Raw genomic sequence first — 17,918 nt, forward strand, 5'->3', positions numbered from 1 at the left:
GGCAACAGGGAATCTGAGAAGGAGTTGGTTTGATTGATGGTCTCTTTGAGAGACTAGAAAGCCCTAATCAGGAATACTTTAAAATAACATGACTTAAAAAAAAGCTGCATGATCAATAAAAATCTCCAAGAACAGGCATGTCTCACGAAACAGTTACTGTGCTTTCCTTGGTCCCGGGTCACGTGAATTGGTGCACGTCTGCAGAGGTCACAGGAGGAACTGCAGGCTAGTGGGAACAGTCTCTCCCCCTCAAGTTACAAACAACTTTAAAACACGGCATGGCACCAATATTCAACAAGACACAGAGAATTTTTGAAAATGATTTATTCGGAGGCACATTGCTGCCCAAAATGCTGATTCTGGGTGAGCGAAAGGAACAATTTATAAGATTAGTGCAGATGAGTGGAAGAGGCAGGAAGCAATGTTGACACTTTGCCATAACAAAGCTGGATGGAAAAGCAAGGGCTGGAAAGAAAAAGACATTTTAAAGAAAAGGTTACTGCTAGAAGGCTAGTCAAATAGGCTGGAATTCATGGTCTGAAATTCTGCTTAGTTGCCACCAATATGACACCCAGAGAGTTGAGACAAATTTATTGATCAAACTATGAATGAACTGGATCAGGACTACCTTGGAAAATGCATGGGAGTTTGAAGAATGTGGAAAAGCACTGCTAAGAGGTACCGGAGAAGGGAGTAGAATATATGGCTAATGTGCAGGTGCAGTGTTACACGTCACACTTGGCGTTATGACAAAGGTGGATAAAGTTCTGTAGACCTATGATCACCAACCTTTGTTTAAATTCACTTGCAGCAGGCCTGCTCCAAAAAGAGGCTTTCAAACACCTTGTCAACACCTCCCAAAAGCAAGGAAAACTCCCAGACGCCCTTAAGACTGGTTAGATCTAGCCCCTGCTAAATAAATCATCCCTGGACCCTCCTGACCGCACCAACCTCTGCACTAGTGCCCACATTCCATTCCTAGGAAAAATCAAGAAGGCACTTGCCCTTCAGCTACAGGATCATAGTAGCAAGACTAGTCCTTTACAGGACTACCAATCAGGCTTAAGACCATGCAAAGCACTAAGATAACCACACTACATGTAGTCCTGAAAGACAGAAATGACTCTACCTTCGGCTACTGCTTGACCTCTTAGCACCCTTCAACACAGTCAACCTTCCACAACTGATCAAGACCCTGAAAACACGCCTGGGACTTTAAGGCACTGGTGTGAAATGGTTCACAGCTTAACTTAACAACTGGCGTCAGCGTGTGCAAACAGGACCCACAAGAGCCGACTGCTCATCTCCTGTGGAGTACTACAGGGCTCTATCCTTTCTCCCTTTGCCTACAACTTCTACACAAAATCTTTTGGATCATTCCTCGCAGACAGCAACATCGAGCTCCATCAATGCACCGATGATCTACAGAGCTCCTAAGAAAAAGTATCCTCACCCAATGATATAGAGACACGGATCTCGTATTGAAGCAACACATTGATTAGGTAGACCAAAATAGTTGGATTCACCTCTCTCCCATAGAAAGTGAAGGCTTTTTCCTCACGAAAGAGGGCTCCCACAACAAACATACAAACCTCGGTCCTCACCATCTGGATAGGGCAGCACACTGCTCAGAGGTCTCCCCAATACGACCTTAGCATCTCTGAATGTTATCCTACACTCAGTGGCATGGCTAAGTAGGTGCTAAAATAAATTTAATTATCACCCCAATGTTAAAAGACCTACCCCGGCGTCCCCTTACAGCCTGGATCATCTTCAAGACCAGTTGCATCACTTATAAAGCGCTCAACAACATGACCCCAGCTTACTTGGCAAACAAACTAGTCACATTCTGAGGGACTCAACATTGCCAGACTGGGAATAAACCACCGCAAGATAGAAAAAAACCAAACCAGAAGGCAAGTATTTGGTGTTCATGCTCCAAGGATCTGGAACAGCATCGCTAGCGACATTAGATTAGCACCGACTCTTTTACAATTCAGAAAAGGCTGAATGCAAACCTCTTCAAGGAGCACTACGACTGACCCAACAGTCTTTACTTGACCATCCTCAAATGAGTGAATGTTTCCAGAGGCCATGCCCCCCGTTCAGCATTCTAATACATCCATGCTGGGCTCACCCTACATATACCAACACATAAATGCATACAGTGACAACAGATGCTACCTAATTGGTATGTTGTTTAGGTGCTGAGCAACACTGGGTACACCAGCTGAAGAGGAGACTTCCTTGGCTATTCCAGGTTACGGCTATAAAATGGCTGATGCTTTACTCAAGGGTCTGCTTTGAATTACATTGCAATTGATATCGTGGTTTTTGACGCCTCATGAAGCCCAAAGCACTACCATCACATTTAACAACCTTACGTTTTGCCATTTAGTTTCCCAGAGGTCTGCAGGAAGGTATGAAGCTGCTCTACATGTCGAGACTTCCACAGTGAAGAAGACTTTGCGTGAATTAAGTTATAAAGCACACAAAACACTTGTATTAATGACAGCTCAGGGTCACAGCATGATTTTCGGCTGGCATGATCACGGTGTAGTGCAGTGGAAGAGGCTACTAACGCCCAAGCAGCCATCTTGTTCCTCACATGCTCCACTTCACGGTGCTCTGGATTTGTGTTCAGTATTTAGATATTCTTTCAAGTCTGTGTCACTAGCTTTCTTTCATTTTTATAAGATCTCACTTCTACTCAGAAGCTTGCACAACCACATTTACACTGGAAAATAAAAACAACTACAAGAAATAGCTGAGAAAGGCTGTATAACAGGGTGCCCAGAGGTCAAAAAGACCACCACATGGCTCTGGGTTGCACCTGCCCTGGGAAGAGGGGACTGTGAACAGGGGAGAAAGTAAAAAGCGATCCAAGGGGGCGCTATCTGCAGTCAGGTCTGGCGTACTATAAGAATTCAACGAAAGAGAAAGCATGTCTTCACCACTGGACCAGATGTTTGAGGAATCAATTACAAGGACTACGCTCAACTGGTGGACTTCATGGAGTGTCAAACCTGAGAACCTCTGGTGCCATCTGGACTGGTAGCCACTATGAGGGCGAGGGAGACAAGAGGCTAGTCAGGCTACTGGGGATGAGTCCTGAAGACTGGGAGATGGCGGCGAGAAAAAGATCAAGAGCGATGCAGGTGTGTATTTTTTTTTCACCATAGGAGGAAGGTAGCTCGTTAATGGGATGAGCTGTTAGTGCATTATATCCACAAAAGTAAGGAAAGCAGGAAGGTAAAGGAAATTCACGGCGCAAGACGCTCATACACCCAGCCGCCCTGCCCTTGGTGCACCAGTGGTCCCAGCGAGGCCCCCCCACGTCGGAAGAGGATGCGGTCACTTAAGTAGTTTGGTTGCCCTTGCCAAAACTCCATCACATGTGGCTTTAGCCGATAACCGCCCCTGCAAAGCAAAAGATGAAGAGTTAACAGACGTCACTGCCCCCAGCCAGTAGACTCCTGAATTCTAGACTCTAGCATAATGTTTTATTTCTTAGAAGTGAAAATGATTTAATCTTTCCTCCTTTCTACAACTTCTCCTGTAATTGCAGTATTATGAGCGGTCACCCTCGGTATGGTTAGGGGTATTTAGAACCCTTAAATAAAATAAAACAGGAACTGCCTGTAAGATGTAGGGTTGACTCAGAGGTAAGATGCAAACATAAGTTTATTCTAATATAAGGATCTCACCCACAAAATAGGTCTGAACAGCAGCAAATGCAGGCTTCAACTGCCTAGCCTCCAATTCTAAAGATAACATTCTGTACAACTACATTCTTGGGCACCTAGCAACAGCAGGATGCCACACATCTTCTTTCCTTAAAAGGAACAAAGAAAACAAAATGAAACCTATAGAACAAAATGTAACAATATTAAAATCTATTTAACATAGTCATTTAAATATTGAGGAGAATGAGAAACTCTTGAAGATTTACGAATCGTCGTTGAATGATTCTGATGAGAAGATTTCAAAATAGATGATGAACCATTCTGTTGGGGTGAATCATTCTGTCATGAAGCTGAAGAAGAGTTATTAAAATGATGGACAAAGTCTTTCCTAACCACCACCACCACCCTGTTCAAGTTCCAAATGCGATGGTCGGTGGTTTTAATAGCATTTTTGAAATTTTTTATAACCTGAATGGGTTTTAAAAATGCCGAAGGTGACTTTTTATTAGAAGGATTCTTTATAATAACCCAATCACCAACTTTAACCACAGTTGTTCTTACACATTTTTTAACATCATGACATTTCTTCCTGGACTCAATTTTCTTTGATTGAGCCAAAGACCAATTACTTCTTTCATTCTCTGTAAATAAATCAGGTTGCATGTCATTGACCCAAGACGGTGTTACCAGGGTATTGGGACATCTACCTCTAAAGAGTTCAAAAGGTGTTCATTTAGTTACAGCATGGGGTGACAATCTGTAAACCTTCACCTTATTTTAAATTTCTGTGCGCCAAACTAGACCCGCAGATTTGGCCATTCCAATGGTTTCTTTAAGGACACGGCTGAACCTCTCAACCATGCCATTGGTTTCTGGGTTGTACAAAGCAGATTTTTTGTGTATAACACCATGTCTGGATAGTCATGTCAAGTCAAAACAAAAAATTTGTGGTTTGTTACAACCATAAAAGTGCAATTTACCTCTTATCCTGATAAAAACAAGTAAAACATATCACAGCGGCATCATAAAAGTTATTACACATCAAAATACATATAGCTTAACTTCCCTTTTTAAAATCGGAGCATAGTAACATTCTAATTTAATAAAATCACTTCATTCATATATATACATCGAATCTTCCCATGCAACAAGTAGTACTGTAATCCCTTGATAGTCCCACCTTTTTGTAATACTAGGGAGAAGCATTTTTAATGCTCAATCTGTGCACTTGAGGAACACCTTGACTTTATTCACATATTTCCCCAGGGCACAGGCTATATCTAAATTCCCAATTTCCATCAAGAGATTAACATCTTGTATCCTATTCATAATTTTATACTTTTTAAAAATCGGACATAAAAACTCCTTCCGTATATCTAAAAACCTCATACAATCTAATAAAATGTGTAGGATATCGAAGGCGGTACCTAATATACAAGTGCATTTACCGTTGCATCCTATCATAAGGTTCCGAACCCCGTTACTCGCATAGCATCGATTTACCCCAATTTTTAAAACTTCCCGCCTTAAGCTGTAGCTTGGTAGTCGGTCCACATAAGGAAAATGTTGATCCATCTACCAAGCCAATGTCATGTGGGCCACCGAGGTTTTTTGTAAGAGGTACTCCCGATCATATTTACGGGACATATCAACCACAAGGAGCCTTAGTTCTTTCCTACCTATTGTCAAGTGGTCTTGCGGCAGGCCTACCTTCAGATCGAGCACCCCGTATGCATCACTTATTGATGCTCTGGTCTCTTTTGCCCAGGGTAACTCGCTAATGGCTATTGCCTCTTTGGCCCGTTGGGAGATTTTAAAAAACTCCCCTACTCCCAATCGCTGCCAAAAACGTACAAGAGCCATACAAGCAGAAATAGCCCAGGAGGTAATTCCCAGCTCAAGTCTTGCTGCCTGTACCATAGAAGATTTAGGCAGCAGTAATAAGCTTTTTAGTATATTTCCCTCCTCTTTATCCCAGGAGGTCTTACCACTTAGGTAAAGGACCTCGGCTCCATACAAGAATTGCGGGGGCACAATTGCTTGGTAGGCTTTTATGACCGGCCTATCCGACATCTCTCCATAGGTACTATTAAATCTTTTTAGGCCTTTCACAGAAGCCTGTGCTCTCATTTTTAAAGCTTGTAGGTGTGTATACCATTTCAGGGTACCAGTAAACCACATTCCCAGATATCTATACTCTGATACCATCTCAAGCAAAACAGAGCCAAGATACCATGAGAACCTCGTTTTCCTCCTTCCAAAACATACAATTTTTGTGTTCTCCATGTTTACTACTAATTTTTTGGTTATACAGTATTCTTTGAACATATTCAATTTATTCTGAAGGCCTATCTCCGTCTGATCCATGATCACCAAATCATCGTCATATAAAAGGCACGCTATCTGACTTACTCCCAATTTATGGTTCGACCCTCTAACCTCTCTTAATTTTTGGGGTAGCTAGAAACAGGGAGAACAATAGGGGGGCAAGTACACACCCCTGCCTTAAACCATTTCCAATTAGGATTCTCTCAGTCAATCCTCCCTCCTTATCCAAAATTATCTGCGCCCAATTTTCTGTATGCAGTGCTTGGATTAGGGCTAACAGGTCATTCTGCATTTCGTACCCTACCAGTGTTGACCACAGCTGCTCCCTGTCCACCAGATCGAAAGCTGAACGGAAGTCCACGAAACAGCAGAATAAATTACCCCTCTGGTCAATCGACTTCCGTGCAGCGAACCAAAGGGCAAAACAGTGGTCAACCGTTGAGTGACCTTCTTTAAACCCCCCCTGCTCTGGGGGTACTATCTGTTTATCATCCACCCACTCATTTAGTAAACCTAAAATTATTTTGGAGAAAACCTTTTCACCTATATCTAGGAGGTTTATTAGGCGATAGTTTTTAGGGAAGTTTACATTGCCTTTTTTATGTAATGGCCTAACAATAGCTCCTTTCCAGCTATCCGGAAAAAGACCAGCATTTAAAATCCCTTGGAACATGTTGGAAAAAAAACTCCAACACCATTCTATGTTTGTTTTTATAATAACAGCTGGCAAATTATCTGGGCCCGTGTTAAATTTAACCTAGTTATTATACCTCTAATATGATCAGCGGAAAAGTGCTCTTTTGTTTCTTCCCTTGTTCCAGTCCAGGCGTTGGCTATTGTATCCTCCCTCCTCGGCCATTTGCCGTAAATTTCCTCTAGGTAGGTTACCCACTTATCCTCTGGCACAGAGCACTGCAGGGTCCCTAGGGCCTTCCCTGTGCATTCCTGTATTAATTTCCAAAAGCCTTTCACATTTTTTTCTTCAATTACCTCAAGTAGGTTCCCCCAACATTTATCTTTAAAGATCCTTTTTGTTGTCTCTAATGACTGCCTTAAATTTTATCTTTAATTTCCTAAGATCTAAGGCCACTTTGTCACCATAGTTACCTCTCCTGTTTCCTGATACCGGCCTTAACTTTCTGGCATTCCTCATCAAACCAATGTTTACTATTATTAGGATGAGATTTCACATTATTTACTGACTTATGTTTACCATACTTTAATTTTATCCTGAGGCAATCCACCAGTTGCCTTATTATATCCTCGTACAAGGATATACCCTCTCCTGGTGCTGGGTTTTCTAAATTAACGGTCAACTGGTGGGCACTCAGTTTCTTTACATATTCATCAGTAATTCGCGTGGTAAGACGCTTTGGGTATTCCACCTCAACTGGTAGCACTTTTTGTCTATGCGGGGTGCTGTTTACCTGGAGTTCGGCCTGCACTGGATAATGATCGCTACCCTCCACCCTGAGTATTTCAAACTGCTTGATTAGATGGAAGTTCCAGGCCTGTATAAATACGTAATCTATGGGGCACATTTGTTGCCCTACTTTAAATGTACGATTCGCGGGCTGGTCCACTTCCTTTCTTCCGTTCGCGCAGACCAGGCCCAAGACCCCAGCAGTTGCCCAAACTCATCATCTTGAGATGAGATGTCACAACAGGGGAATTGTGCAGGTTCTATTTTATATGCTCCTAGCAGGTCCCTCAACCAAGGATCCGTTTTTTTGGGGTTTAGTCTATGATTGAAGTCCCCCAGAATCATAAGCACATCTCTTGGATGACGATCACATAGATCCTCCAAGTCCGTTTTTAAGCGTTCCAGGTCAACCTTATACTCATTCGTTTTCCTTTTCTGTACATACACATTTATAATACCTAGATTCTCGCCCCCTAGCATATTGTTCAGGGTTCGCACTCTACTACCCAGTGCCCACTTACACAAGTTCAAGGGGTTCAATGTCTTTAGCAATCCTTGTTGAGACCAACGTCATCTGACCACCAGATGGTCTACCTACTATATTCTTTTTTGCTGGTTTTATATGGTGAGTGAAGCCTTCGGTTGCAGGGGTTTCGTCTCGTCGCACAGCCAAGTTTCCTGGAAGCATACAATATCGTTCCTCAAAAGGTTTTTAAAGTCTTCCTGCAACAGTATTCTATTGTATCCGTTTACATTCCAGGACAAAATAGCTAGGATATGCGACGACCCTACTTCCTAATCAATATTACTCATATAGCCATCTTCCTCACCGTTCATATATGCCAGCTCTCTATATCTATTCCCATCAAGGACATCTTCAACATCCCACCTCTGATCTTTTGGTATTATTGTGATTTCAAGGGCATCTTTCTTACCTCTACCCAGGCTAATCATTTTTATTTTTATTTCACCCAATGCCGCATGGTTCCTTAGGAATGATTTCCCTGATTTGTCCAACAACACTTCCTCCCTTTTTAATATTCCAATTCCTTCCCAAAGCATCTCAGTCTTCGCCTTTTCTCTTCCATCTTTTATTAGGGCTGAGTGAAGTAGGACCTTAGCTATTTCCTCCCCCTTACTATTAACCATGAACCCACTTCTTTTAAATCAGCAGTACTAACGTATCTTATGCTGGGACACTTTGCAAATAAAGAGAGGAGCTGGGAACGCTTTAGGGGGTTTAATTTCTTAATTCTCTTCCTCCCCTTTTCCTGGCCTACTGGCTCTACAAAAATCCAAGTGTCTGCAGGCAATTCTAGGAGCCGTTATTGGCGATTTCCATCTGGCATTTCTTCCCTTATATGCCTGCTTACTTCCTCTCTGCCTCTTATTCTGGCACCCTTCCCAAGAGTTGGATTAGTAGGCCCCACCCCTGGGGACGTATCCATCCCCCATGCTGCTACTGTACTCTCCTTTATCCCTTGATAATTCCTCATGGTAATCTTTTCACTATTTCCCATACTATTCCTGGTTTTCCGCCTGGATTGTTCCTCAGGTCTACTGGTACTTGCTCCTGTATCTGCAAAGTTTAGTTTTTTAGTGGCTTGCCTTACTATCTTACCCGTTGTCTTATATGCAGGGGATATCGCCCCCATACTCCTGTTGGATCGTCGTATGGGAATTAACTTGCACCTTTTTCCCTTTCCTTCGCCGTGTTGTAATTTGCTTTCTATATCTCTTTTCCCCAAACCTTTTTATAATCATCGGGCAATAGGATATATATTCTGTTGGTACATCCTCTAGGGGGCTACTCCCCCTTCCCGCTGCTTCCCCCCTATCCACTTTATTATCCTCCTGGACTTCTACTGGTCTTACTAGTGAAGGCATCAAGTTTTTAATCTGTGCCAACTCCCCAATTATATCTTTAAATTGGTCACTTTGTCTTTTCAAAATGTCATTATTTAGGACTGAAACCTCTAAAATGCCCTGCAGAGTTTTCTGGAGCATTAGCATGACCTCAAGCATGGAAAGGCTAGAGGAGCCTGTCACCTCAAAACTACGTAGAGGCACTCCTGATACATCAAAGCCAACAGCATTTGAACTTTCTAGTCTTTCATGTCCATTAAGGGTGGCTTCCCTCCCAATAATGTTTCCTTCACTCAGGGGATTACTACAGTTTATAATTTCTTCATTCACCATCTCTGCTCCTATATTCTGGGTGAATATAGACTGAAACATCCTTGGCGAAGAGGATAGGTGAGGTTGATTGATTGATTGATTGATTGTGGGTTTCTAAAGCGCTAGAATCGACTCCCGAAGGAGTATCTCTGCGCTGTAGACCGCTGGGCAACCCGTCCTGGCTTTCCCTGTGAGATGGTCCCTACTGGGTATCTCCAAGGTGAAACCAGGCATCCCCGGCGTATGTGGGGGGCCGTTGTGGAGATGAGGCAAGCTAATGCCCAGAGTTGCCGAGTGTGATCCCTAGTTAGAGTAGGCACCGAGGCGAGAGTTATTGAGTCCGTTGACCCTGGTCCAAGACCCTGCCGCGTCGGGAATTGAACCCTGGTCCCGGGCCGTCCTCTGCTCCCGGGTCTGCCGCCTCTAACCAGTGAGCCACACCACTCCACTGGTTCCATTGGTATCTCGGCAATATTAAAGTCAGACTGGTTCAAAGCCTCCATGCTTGTTACTGCCGAGTCCTCGATGGTTTGCGGGGACTCTGATACACTTATCTCCTTACCTACGGTCTCTTTCCCTTTAAAATGTTTACCAATAAAATCCTTAATGGATAGAAATGCTTCCATTACTTTAGATACCAATTGGACACCATTGTCTGTAAGGATAGTACTGGGTATTCCTCCCCTTGCAAAAAGATTTTCTAAAAATAGAATAACATGTTTGGTTTCAATTCCTCGAGTAATGGCTATCTCTGGCCACCTTGGGAAAAAATCAACCAGTACAAACACATACCACTCTGTGCCTGAAGAGTAAATGGGACCAAGAATGTCTAATCCTACTTCTTTCCAAGGTGAACCTTGAGGATCCGACTCCCTCCCTTCCTCCCCAGACCCACGGAAATCAACTGCAGAGTACCCCAGGGATCATCACTCAGCCCCACGCTCTTCAACATTTACATGGCCCACCTCGCCGCCATCATCAGACAGCATAGGCTCAGCATCGTATCCTATGCCAACGACACCCAGCTCATCCTCTCGCTCACAAAGAATCCCAAAGACACCAGACTCTGCTTCCAGAAAGGTACGAAGAACATGGCAGCATGGATGAAGGACAGCTGCCTGAAGCTCAACTCAGAGAAGACTGAGGTCCTTATCCTCAGCCCCTGCACCTCCGCCAGGGACAACACCTGGTGGCCCTCTGCCCTCGGGAGCCCACCCACCCCTACAGACCATGCTCAACACCTCAGCATCATCCTCAACTCCTCCCTCTCCATGAACCGCCAGATCAATGCCGTCGCCTCCACCAGTTTCAACTGCCTTCGCATCCTCCGTAAGACATTCAAGTGGATCCCCGCCGACTACAGAAGGACCGTCACCCACACACTCATTACCAGCAGACTGGACTACGGAAACGCCATCTACACTAGAATCAACAAAACTCTTATGCACAGGTTCCAGACCATTCAGAACACCGTAGCCAGACTCATCCTTGGGACACTGCGCCATGAGCACATGACCCATCATCTACGCGGCCTCCACTGGTTCCCCGTCGAGAAGAGGGTCACCTTCAAAATCCTCAACCAAGCCTACAAGTCCCTCCACAACATCGGGCCCAAATACCTCAACAAAAGAGTATCCTTCCACATACCCAGGAGGAACCTCCGCTCCAACAACCTCGCCCTGGCAGAGGTCCCCGCATTCGCAGGAACAGAACCAGTGGGAGAGTGTTTTCCAACATCACAGCCAGAACCTGGAACGAGCTCCCGGTTAACATCAGATGCTCCCAGACCCCGTACACGTTCAGGAAGGACCTCAAGACCTGGCTCTTCGAATGATCCAGAGCTGCCTCCTCCCCCACAGCACCTTGAGACCCTCACAAGTGAGTAGCATGCTATATAAACCCCGGATTGATTGAAACACAGACGACACCATCAAAGGGAAAATGCTCTGAGGATCAAAACAATGGCACAGGAAAAGATCTGGCGAGGAAAGGTAGGATCTTCTTTTTTACACATTGTCTTAGAGGAAGGTAAGAAAGGGAGAGCACAAGAACTACAGAGAAAGACCATAAGACATGTGAGAGAGAAGAAAAAGAGTGAAAGAGCTAAAGAGACTTATTCTGAAATGGAGAAAAGCAGAGAAAATATAGAAACATTTTAAGACAGCTACCTAGACCACAACACCAGTACGAATCATAAAGAGACCAGGGTGTGTCTCTCCCTGACTTTAAGATTCCATTCACACAAGCTGATGTGGTACAAGGACAGGGAAGGCGGATGAGCCTATACAAGGTGAAAGTTATTCCCATGGAGGTTCTGAAAAGTGGATGCTTGCAAAGAGCTGGAACTAGGGGATTTGTTGTAGCAATAATCGACAACCTCTCAGCTCCAGAGGGTTGAGATTATTGGTTTGTGTCTTCAGATTTAAAGGGAGAATTTCAGCCCCTTCCTGAACATGGTTCCATCACCGCTGCCACAGCCAATGCTGTTTGTTCCAACAAGGAGGCTAAACTCTTTACACTATTACCCTGAGGCACTCTCTCCAGCACAGGCCGAAGTCTAGCCATCGGGCATGGCTGTATCGGGCTTCCTTGTTGCTCGGGTTCAGCTGCAAGTACAGCATTCAGGATTTCAGATTGCATCAGTGTCCTTCCGGCACTTTGAGCAGCAGTAGAGCTCACAGACAAATCCCTGGTGCTTGGAAAACTGAGGGGGATTGCAGGTAAAACATGCCTGAAAAGGGTAATAAATCAAACCCCACAGCGCTATTGAGGTCAGATAACCCTTCTATTTCTAACCACCCGTGCCACACAATTTTTTGGATATTTGGGGTGGTTCGCACTCATTTTAAAGGTTCCCAGGGTTTGTGGATTCCCAAGGAGGAGACCAGGAAATTAGGCAAACTACAGCTACATTTGGGGGAAAAAGTGCTGCAGAAGAAAGCGTCTGTTTTTCCCCCTGCAAATGGTATCAACAAAGGGTTTGTGGTGCTCAAATTACCATATTCCCAGCTTTCAGGAACAGGCAGACTTTTGTCAGAAAACCACAATTTTCTACACAGTTTTGGCATTTTACTGGGACATAGCCTATTTTCCCTATTTTTTGTGCGTTCAACCTCCTTCAAGTTAGTTGGTGGAAATGGGTATGAAACCAATAATGGACCCCAGAAAGCTATACATTTCTGAAAAGTAGCTACAATTCTGAATTTAGCAAGGGGTCGTTTATGTAGATCTTTCAAGGTTTTCCTATAGAAACTAGCACTTGGAAGAAAAAATATTTAATTGATTTGAAAATAAAACAGCCATGTGTGCCTACATTTCCACCCGTAACTTCTTCTAATAATGACAGATTTCTGAAACAAATAAACCATTTAGTCTGTGAGACCTTTCTGGTTGCAGGGATACATAGAGCTTGTAGGTTCACCAAGAACTCGAGGCACCCAGAGCCAATAACTTAGCCTTACCTTGCAATGGTTTTTCATTGTGTACAGGATAAACAGCAATTAATTTGGTAAAATATTAAGAGTGAAAAATAGGAACCAAGGAAATCTATGTATTTCCGAAATGGGCACAAGATATGGAGTTTAGAAGTAGTTGTTATGGTTCAGTTCTTTTTTATTAGCATATCAATAAAAAAAACAGTGCCAACAGCAGATTTCTCAGTCGACAGTAGATTTTTAGACACTGATGAGGCCTAACATATTGTTGCTGATGTGGTGTTGGCGGATAAAGCACAACCCTGCGAACTTCTCCCCTCCCATCTCTTGCACACCCCACCAGCCGTGGTCCGTGCAGGTAACAGCGGTGGGGCGGCGAGGCTGAGTTGGGGGGATTTCGAGGGACGATGCAGAGGGAAAATTAAGTAATTAATTTTCCCTCTGCATCGTCCCTTGTATTAAACCCCCACACCCCCCTCTCCAACGCGGCGCCACCACTGTTACCGGCGTGGACCGCGGCTGCACCCCACATTGGGAATCTTAAAATGTTCAGTCCGTGAGGTTGCTCAGTGATTTGAGGTTGGTGGCGGTTGGTTCGTCTCCGGTAAATGTAACAGTCGGAAGTATCTTGGACATGTCACTTCTCTGAATTCCTGTGAAAGCAGGGACACATACGGGCAACACAAAACCTCAAATGCCCCTAGCTTCCCAGCCGGAGTCATTGTGATCTTTTCCATTCCCAGGATGTGCCATAGCCTTTGAAGCCAGCTTGTGTGTGTGCCCCAGTGGCTGAGCATGCTTTAGATGGCGGCCCCCAATGCCATGCCTATTTGACACCTGCGTCCGGATTTCAGAGGGTATGCTAAACGAGTTAGAACACCTTGAACTCACACAAAGGGTGTTAGGTCCCACTCATCAGGCAGGACATACTTTGGACCTTGTCATTTCAAATGTGGAACAGCTCAAATGTGACCTACCTTGGCCACTCACATGGTCTGACCATCATATGGTTAAATTTGAAATCACGACCACCCCATCTCACCCCTCCGACCCCCAAAAGTCAAAAAGGAAGTCGGAATTTCGTAGACCCTGGCATAAATTGTCACTTCCAAATTTTACTCCCATATTCCAGACGGAGGTACTAGCCCAGCCGGCAGACCCAGACCCTGAGGTGAATAAAATGCTGGTCATCTTCAATAGAGCCCTAACTAAAGCACTTGATAAAACCATCCCAGTTAGTAGACATTTGAGGCCCCCTAAGAATCGCGCATCGGCCCCTTGGTATACGCCGGCATTACGCCAGGAAAAAACTACCTGTAAGCAAATGGAGAGACTTTGGCGAGCAAATAAGTGCTCTGCAAGCAAACTAAAATTCAAAACTGTACTTTCAAACTACCATCGTAGCCTTAAAACCACCAGGTGACAATTCATCCTTAATCAAATTGAGAGCGCTGATAATTCAACCAAAACCCTTTTTAACATAGTTAAAGACTTCATTTCCCCCGAAGTCTGTAAGAAATCCCCGGTTGAATCACAGGAACTGTGTGAGGATTTGTCCACCTTTTTTCAAGAAAAAATTTCAGCTATCTACTCCAAATTCCCTCAGAGTAATGTCCCTGACCTCCCGAGCTGTCTTAACCCCCCCAACACAACTAGTCCCTTTAGGCCCACGGCTCGCCTTGCCCGTTGTTTGGACCATTTCGCCCCGATTACACTGAGCGAAGTGACCCAGGCGCTAAAAAAGGCCAAATCGGGTTCTCCAGCTGACCCTTGCCCTCCAAAATACATGTCAGCTTTGGCCCAATGCTGTGCCCCGATAATTCAGAACATCTTTATTCTCTCCCTACTAACAGGAGAGATTCGCGGTCCATGGAAGGAAGCTTTTGTTAGACCCATCCTGAAGAAACCTGCGGCAGACCCCAATGAGTTGGGCAACTACCAGCCAATCTCTCTTCTGCCACTGCTGGCTAAAATTCTGGAGTCCAATGTTAACAAACAACTGAGTAGCTATCTGGAAGCTAATGACAGTCTGGCCTCCAGTCAGGCTTTCGCGTGGGTTTCAGTACTGAAACCGCCCTCCTGGCAGTTACAGACTCCCTCGGATTGACAGTGGATGCTGGAGGCTCGGCCATTCTGGTCCTACTTGACCTCTCCGCGGCATTTGACACGGTGTCGCGTGCCAGGCTAGCGGAGAGGTTAAGATCCTATGGCATCCAAGGCCCTGCCCTGAAGTGGCTTACAAATTTTCTAACAGATAGAACCCAGACAGTCACTCTCGGCCCTTTTAAATCAAAGAAAACAACGCTGGATAAGGGTGTCCCCCAGGGCTCCTGCCTCAGTCCAACGCTTTTTAAGGTTTATCTCGCCCCCTTGGCTGAAGTAGTGGAAGCCCACGGCTTTGAGACAGTCTCTTACACTGATGACACCCAGCTGTTGTTCAAGATTGGCCCTAATCCAGAAGTGGACAGGCTCCGCTTCATATCAGGTATGCCTGCTATATCCGAATGGATGTCCCCAAATTTCCTCCAATTGAATCCGGGAAAAACGGAGGTTATGCTGCTGGGAAAAGCAACCAACAGCTGGAACAATGAATGGTGGCCACAGATATTGGGAGTGCCCCTGGTCCCCAAGGAACATGTAAGGAATTTAGGAGTGCAGTTGGATCACGCACTCTCCATGCGTGATCATGTGTCTGCCACAGTGAGCTCCTGCTATTATAACCTTCGCCTCCTCAGGAAAGATTTTCCATACATTCTCACTAACCATCGCAGAACACTCATCCATGCAATGGTTACCAGTCGCATGGACTATGGGAATGCACTTCTTGCGGAGGTGGGTTCCACCCTCCTGAAAAAATTACAGATTATACAAAACACTGCGGCAAGAATGATTCTTAATATGCCAGCAGGCACTCCTTCTTTGCCGCTGTTAAAATCACTTCACTGGCTGCCAGTTAAGAAACGCTCTTTTTTCAAAATTTGCTGCCTATCCTTTAAAGCACTGAAGGGCCAAGGTCCTCTGTACTTACAATTAAAGCTAAAAAGGTACGCGCCAGGCAGTCAGCTTAGATCCTCAACGGCCAGGCTTCTTGAGGTCCCTTGCATCCGACTACAAAGAACTGGAGGAATGGCGTTCTCCTTTCTGGCCCCAAAGTATTGGAATACTTTACCCCAATCCATAAGGGAACTCCCCAGTTACGCCGCTTTTAGGAAGCATCTTAAAGCCTTTCTTTTTTAATCTGGGTACCCTCTGCTTCTGGAATAGTTTTAGGGTTGTAGCATTGGGACTGCGCCGAGAACCCCCAGGGTGAGTCGTGCGCATTACATATGAATATAACATAACATAACATAACATAAATGTTAAATGATTTGGAAGGCCCGGGAGAATGTATGCAGGGAAGCGCGGCAATTGGGTACTGTTGGATTAGGGGGTATTCCCACAAGATGTGTATCAATGTCCCCCACTTCCCACCCCTCCGCCAGCAGCTTGCGCTTTGTGTGGGCTTGACCCTTTGCAGTCTAACAGGGGTGTAATACCAGTATGTGGCTGCCTTTGTGAGGGTTTTGGTAATGGTGGCTGTGTGTCTGGCTCTGTATGATATCTCTCATCACTCCTTAGCACTCAATGGCCTCCCTATCTCATCCTCCCGCCTAGCTCGCCCAGCATTTTGTACATGCTTATTATATTGGATTAAGAATGCGTATAACTCAGATGTTAGGCCTTTATCTCAATCTTTAGCTAGAAGCCATCTCTCGTAGTGGGTTAAATACCCCACTGTGCATTAGGTTTGTTTTATGGGTGTAGAATCCAATACCCTATTTGTAGGTGATTAAGTCTTTTCGACTCACCGACCCATATTCTTCGTGCATTTGGGGAAAAGAGAGCACACTCTCGGTATCAAATAGGTGGCCCATTGAGCGGCATGTCAACGGTTTCCATTCTGAAAACCCCTCCGTCTCCATCCCCAGAGCGAAGTCCAGGTTATCGAATACTGGGGTCATTGGGGATGGGAAGTTAGTCAGTCCATGCTTCGTGGAGGTCTGATCCCATGCTGTCATAGTCACCCGCCTTATCGGCGCTTGGTATACATTCTGTGGTATGTGCGCCTTCTTCAAGAAGCGGACCATCCATGGGGAGGTCCCTGCTACCGCCATGTCTTGAAACAACCAGTGTTTCTTGAACTCGGCTCAACTCCAATTGACTAGGTAGCATAGTTGCACCGCCTGATAGTAGAGAAGTAGGTCAGGGATACCCAAGCCCCCAGCCTCTGGGGGAGGTGGCTCAAGGTCTTCTCCAAATGCGGTTTCCTGCCCTGCCAAATGAACTGTGAGAGTTCCGTTAGGAGTTTGGCAATCATGCCAGGGGGTGGTGACAAGGGAAGAGTCTGAAAGAAATAAAGTATCTTGGGGAGGGTGGTCATTTTGGTTGCGGCTATCCTTCCCAGCCAGGAGATCTAGAGACGCATCCATCTCCTAAACTCATTGCAAATAAGCCGGAGTAATATTTGATAGTTATTAACTGCCGTCGCTTCTGTGGTCCTCGCAAGACTGAGCCCCAGGTACAGGATGGTCTCAGTAGCTAATTGAATGTAATACTGGTTTGCCAGTTGATCCACTAGTTTGGTAGGCAGGAAAAGGCTAAGTGCCTGTGACTTCCCGATGTTAATCTGGAAGCCCGAAGCAGCTCAGAAGGATCCAAGCTTGTCTAAAAAAAAGAAGGCAAGGCTGAGGTTAGTTTATCTAATCTCACGAGCACGTCATTGGCGTACAAGCTGATGGAGAGGCGGTCATCTCCAAATGTAAGCCCGGTAATTATGGGGTGATTTCGTATTCTCTGGGCCATTGGCTCCATGTAAAGAGCAAAAAGTAG

The 17,918-nt window shown here is 45.0% G+C and overlaps 1 protein-coding gene across 1 annotated transcript in view; it reads right to left on the minus strand.

Annotated features, from left to right (window-relative positions):
- Positions 1-307: 307 nt before the first annotated feature.
- Positions 308-17,918, minus strand: part of PNPO (pyridoxamine 5'-phosphate oxidase) — a 199,752-nt gene continuing 182,141 nt past the window's right edge. Inside the window, exon 7 of the mRNA XM_078645575.1 lies at positions 308-3,420. Coding sequence (XP_078501701.1) covers positions 3,264-3,420 — 157 coding nt within the window. The 3' untranslated portion in view covers positions 308-3,263. The remainder of the gene's footprint in view (positions 3,421-17,918) is intronic.

The sequence above is a fragment of the Lissotriton helveticus genome, chromosome 5_1 (genome assembly GCF_964261635.1).
Source record: "Lissotriton helveticus chromosome 5_1, aLisHel1.1, whole genome shotgun sequence".
NCBI classification, from domain to species: Eukaryota; Metazoa; Chordata; class Amphibia; order Caudata; family Salamandridae; genus Lissotriton; species Lissotriton helveticus.